Source organism: Solanum tuberosum, unplaced genomic scaffold (assembly GCF_000226075.1).
Source record: "Solanum tuberosum cultivar DM 1-3 516 R44 unplaced genomic scaffold, SolTub_3.0 scf00281, whole genome shotgun sequence".
NCBI lineage: Eukaryota > Viridiplantae > Streptophyta > Magnoliopsida > Solanales > Solanaceae > Solanum > Solanum tuberosum.
In genome coordinates this window covers 446559-449651 of record NW_006239206.1, presented here as the reverse complement: position 1 = coordinate 449651, position 3093 = coordinate 446559, and the positions used below count along the sequence as shown (strand labels likewise).

The following is a 3093-nucleotide window of genomic DNA, read 5'->3' as shown; positions in this document are numbered from 1 at the left end:
TTAATTTATGAGCTCTTTAATCTTAACGGAATAAAATAATTGACTTAACCATAAACTAATTGATTTTCATATAAATTAATTAATTCAAAAATCAAAAACTATAATTCAAATTAAACTAAATTAATAAAATATTTATTTTTAGCAAAGCAAGAATCTTTGATATGATTTTCAGACACTTATAAAATATACTCATTACGTATATAATTATATGAAATATATTCATTATTCAAAGTACTATAAAAATAGACTAAAATTATTTAAACTAACCTTGAAACTATTTAAATTTTGTAAAGCTAATAATTCTAAAACGTTTAGAAATTAAGAAGCTCGAAAATTAATTACTATCGGGGAGGGTCAAAATTGGATGTCAACAGTATACAAGAAACAACAAATAATAACCAAAACAACAGACAGTAGCGGAGCAATACTACATCAAAATAATAAATACTATAGTTGAAGTACATGAAACAACAAATAGTAACAAAAATTGAAGACAACTACACGAGAATTCAGCTAGAAAAAATAAACTTTTCTCTAATGCACAATGTAAGGCATATCACAGATAAGATATACTGATAGTATATATCCCAATGGTCATTTTCTGGCCTTGGGAATCAGAAGCAGTGGTTCTTTCTTTTGCAGTGTTATTCCAAACTTTTCAGTCATGTCTAGCTCGATGAGACATTTTCCATGAGGAAGTTCCCAATCAAAGAAATGAACAAGTGAAGCAAGGACTAAGGGAACTTGTATTGCAGCCATTGGCATGCCTGGACACATTCTCCTTCCTGCACTGAAGGGTAAGAACTCAAAGTCATTCCCTTTGAAGTCCATATCAGAACTCAGAAACCTCTGTGGTCTAAACATGTCTGGTTCTTCCCATATGAAAGGGTCCCTTGTGATAGCCCAGACGTTAACCAAGATTTGAGCGCCTTTAGGAATTGTGTAACTCATCACTTGGCAGGTTTCAATAGCACGATGTGGAAGCAACAATGGTGCTGGAGGATGCAACCTAAATGCTTCCTTCACACAGGCTTGGACATAGGACATCTGCAGCACTTGAGATTCTTTTAGGTAATCACTTTCACTGAGTTCTATCTCAAGCTCCTCTTGAACTTTCTTCATTGTCTCTACATTTTTTATCAGTTCTGCCATCGCCCACTCGATTGCTGTGGTACTGGTGTCTGAACCAGCAGAGAGTAACTCCTTCACAAGGTTAGAAGGAAATTTATTATATACTACTTCCCAATAGAGAACTCCCTTGAGTATAAAAAGAGAAGTGCTAAAGGCTCAATGCATGCACAAAGACTAACATGATTACTTTGATTTTCATTTTTCAAGTACTAAATACTAACTTAGTTTGTACCAGAAAATGAATCTTATAAATAAAGTTCTGAGAGAAGGAGAGGAAACAAACCATAAATAGCTGGTTGATATGATCATTGGTAAAACCATTATCAAGGAGAGTTTCCAAGAAATCTTGTTGGCTAGAAGAATCATTCTCTCTACTGTTCCTTCTCTCTTCAATAATCGGTTCCCAGATGGAACAAAACTTTGTCACTAAATCTGTAGATTTTTTTCGAAGACCTTGAAGATCTAGTTTACCTAAAATAGGATAAAAATCAGATATATTTGGAGCAGAGCCTACTTCCACTATCCCCCTGACAAGACTTTTTATCTCACTATCTTCTGTTTCTTCCTCCAAATGAATCATATCCTTAGATATCAGAACATTACTCAGCATGTTCAGCACAGTTGCAAAGACTAGCTCTCCAATATTCACCACTTGACCTTCTTTTGACCTCAAGAATTCTACCAACTCCATCACTTTTTTCTCCCTCAAACATGCTTGAGACTCCAATACTTTGCCAGCGAAAAGATCGGTTCTGCATAAAGTCCTCAAGTATCTCCATCCACTATCACATTCAGATTTCCAGCCCAATGATGTCTTTTCAAGGTCTGATCCTTTTGATCGAACAGCATTTGGAACATGTCTCCCTGAAAGAATTCTATCATGAGTTTTGAAGATTTCAATAGCAACAGAAGGTGATGATCCAACAACTAGACATTGAGTTCCAAGCCTTAATGATATAAGGGGGCCATAAGTTTTTGCAAAATTTGTCAGAGTTATGTGAGGCATTTTTCCTATTTGAAAAATATTTCCTATGACTGGCCATGGTGTTGGTCCTGGTGGAAGTTGTGTGATTTTGGATGATTTTTTGAAAATTTTGAAGATAAAAAAAATTAAGGGAAAGAGGAAAAGTGGAAGCAGGAACAGAATTTCAAATTGCTGAGCCATGATCTGCAAATGAACAAGTTTTTTTTTCCTCTTTCAAATCAAATATATTTTAGTGTAGAATTTTTTACTAGATTTATTGATGTAACCTCATTAGCTAGATCCTGTAGTAAAATGTACTAATAACTTTTTGTGGAGCAAGTCTTGTAATTGTACTATTGTGAATTGAAAGTGATGTAGGGGAAGATATTTAAGGGAGTCCGGAGCCAAAGGGTAAAACAATTGAGTGAAATTTCCAAAAGGACAACCAAAAATAAGTTTGAAACCAACAGGCTAACATTTAGACGGAAGAGTGATGCCATGAAATTTTATGGAGGAAGGCGCAGTCTCCGATGCGCCTTTGTAAGGTGCATGACAGCTGCACCTTACTCCTTACCATAAAAATAAGTTTTACTTTCTCCATCACTACCACACACACATTAATGCTGCATACAACAACATATAGGGACTCATTTAATTACTACAAAAAATTAAAAATATTCATTTGTGATGGAATATATATAACGAGTTTGAGATATATGCTATAGTTTTATGACAAAATTCATTATGTCAACGATTTTTTTTCTAGCATTAACGTAAGATGTGATTTTTCTTTGTTTAGACAATAGGAATATAATATAGTTAATTAATTAGGGGTTAACTAGATCTTTTCTATCATCCAAAGTAGTGTAAGAGAAGACACAATTAATTTATCACATGATAATTAATACCTAAAAAGTTTAGTCAATAATGGTACCATGTAGAGTAACAACCACCATTTCTTGACAATGGCAATATATATATATATATATATATATATA

The 3093-nt window shown here is 33.7% G+C and overlaps 1 protein-coding gene across 1 annotated transcript; it reads right to left on the bottom strand.

Moving 5' to 3' along the window:
* Positions 1–399: 399 nt before the first annotated feature.
* Positions 400–2426, bottom strand: LOC102593724 (probable (S)-N-methylcoclaurine 3'-hydroxylase isozyme 2). Its single transcript, XM_006358852.2, has 2 exons — positions 1415–2426; positions 400–1203 (listed from the first exon to the last, which is right to left on the bottom strand). The coding sequence occupies exons 1-2, from the start codon at positions 2294–2296 to the stop codon at positions 595–597; spliced, it is 1491 nt and encodes a 496-aa protein (XP_006358914.1). The 5' UTR covers positions 2297–2426; the 3' UTR covers positions 400–594.
* Positions 2427–3093: the final 667 nt, after the last annotated feature.

What these genes read in the sequence shown, in the direction of transcription:
- LOC102593724 (XM_006358852.2), bottom strand. Translation starts at nt 2,296, where the DNA reads ATGGCTCAGCAATTTGAAATTCTGTTCCTGCTTCCACTTTTCCTCTTT. An exon ending in ATATCAACCAGCTATTTATG is followed by an intron (nt 1,204 to 1,414) that starts GTTTGTTTCCTC and finishes AACCTTGTGAAG; the next exon opens with GAGTTACTCTCTGCTGGTTC.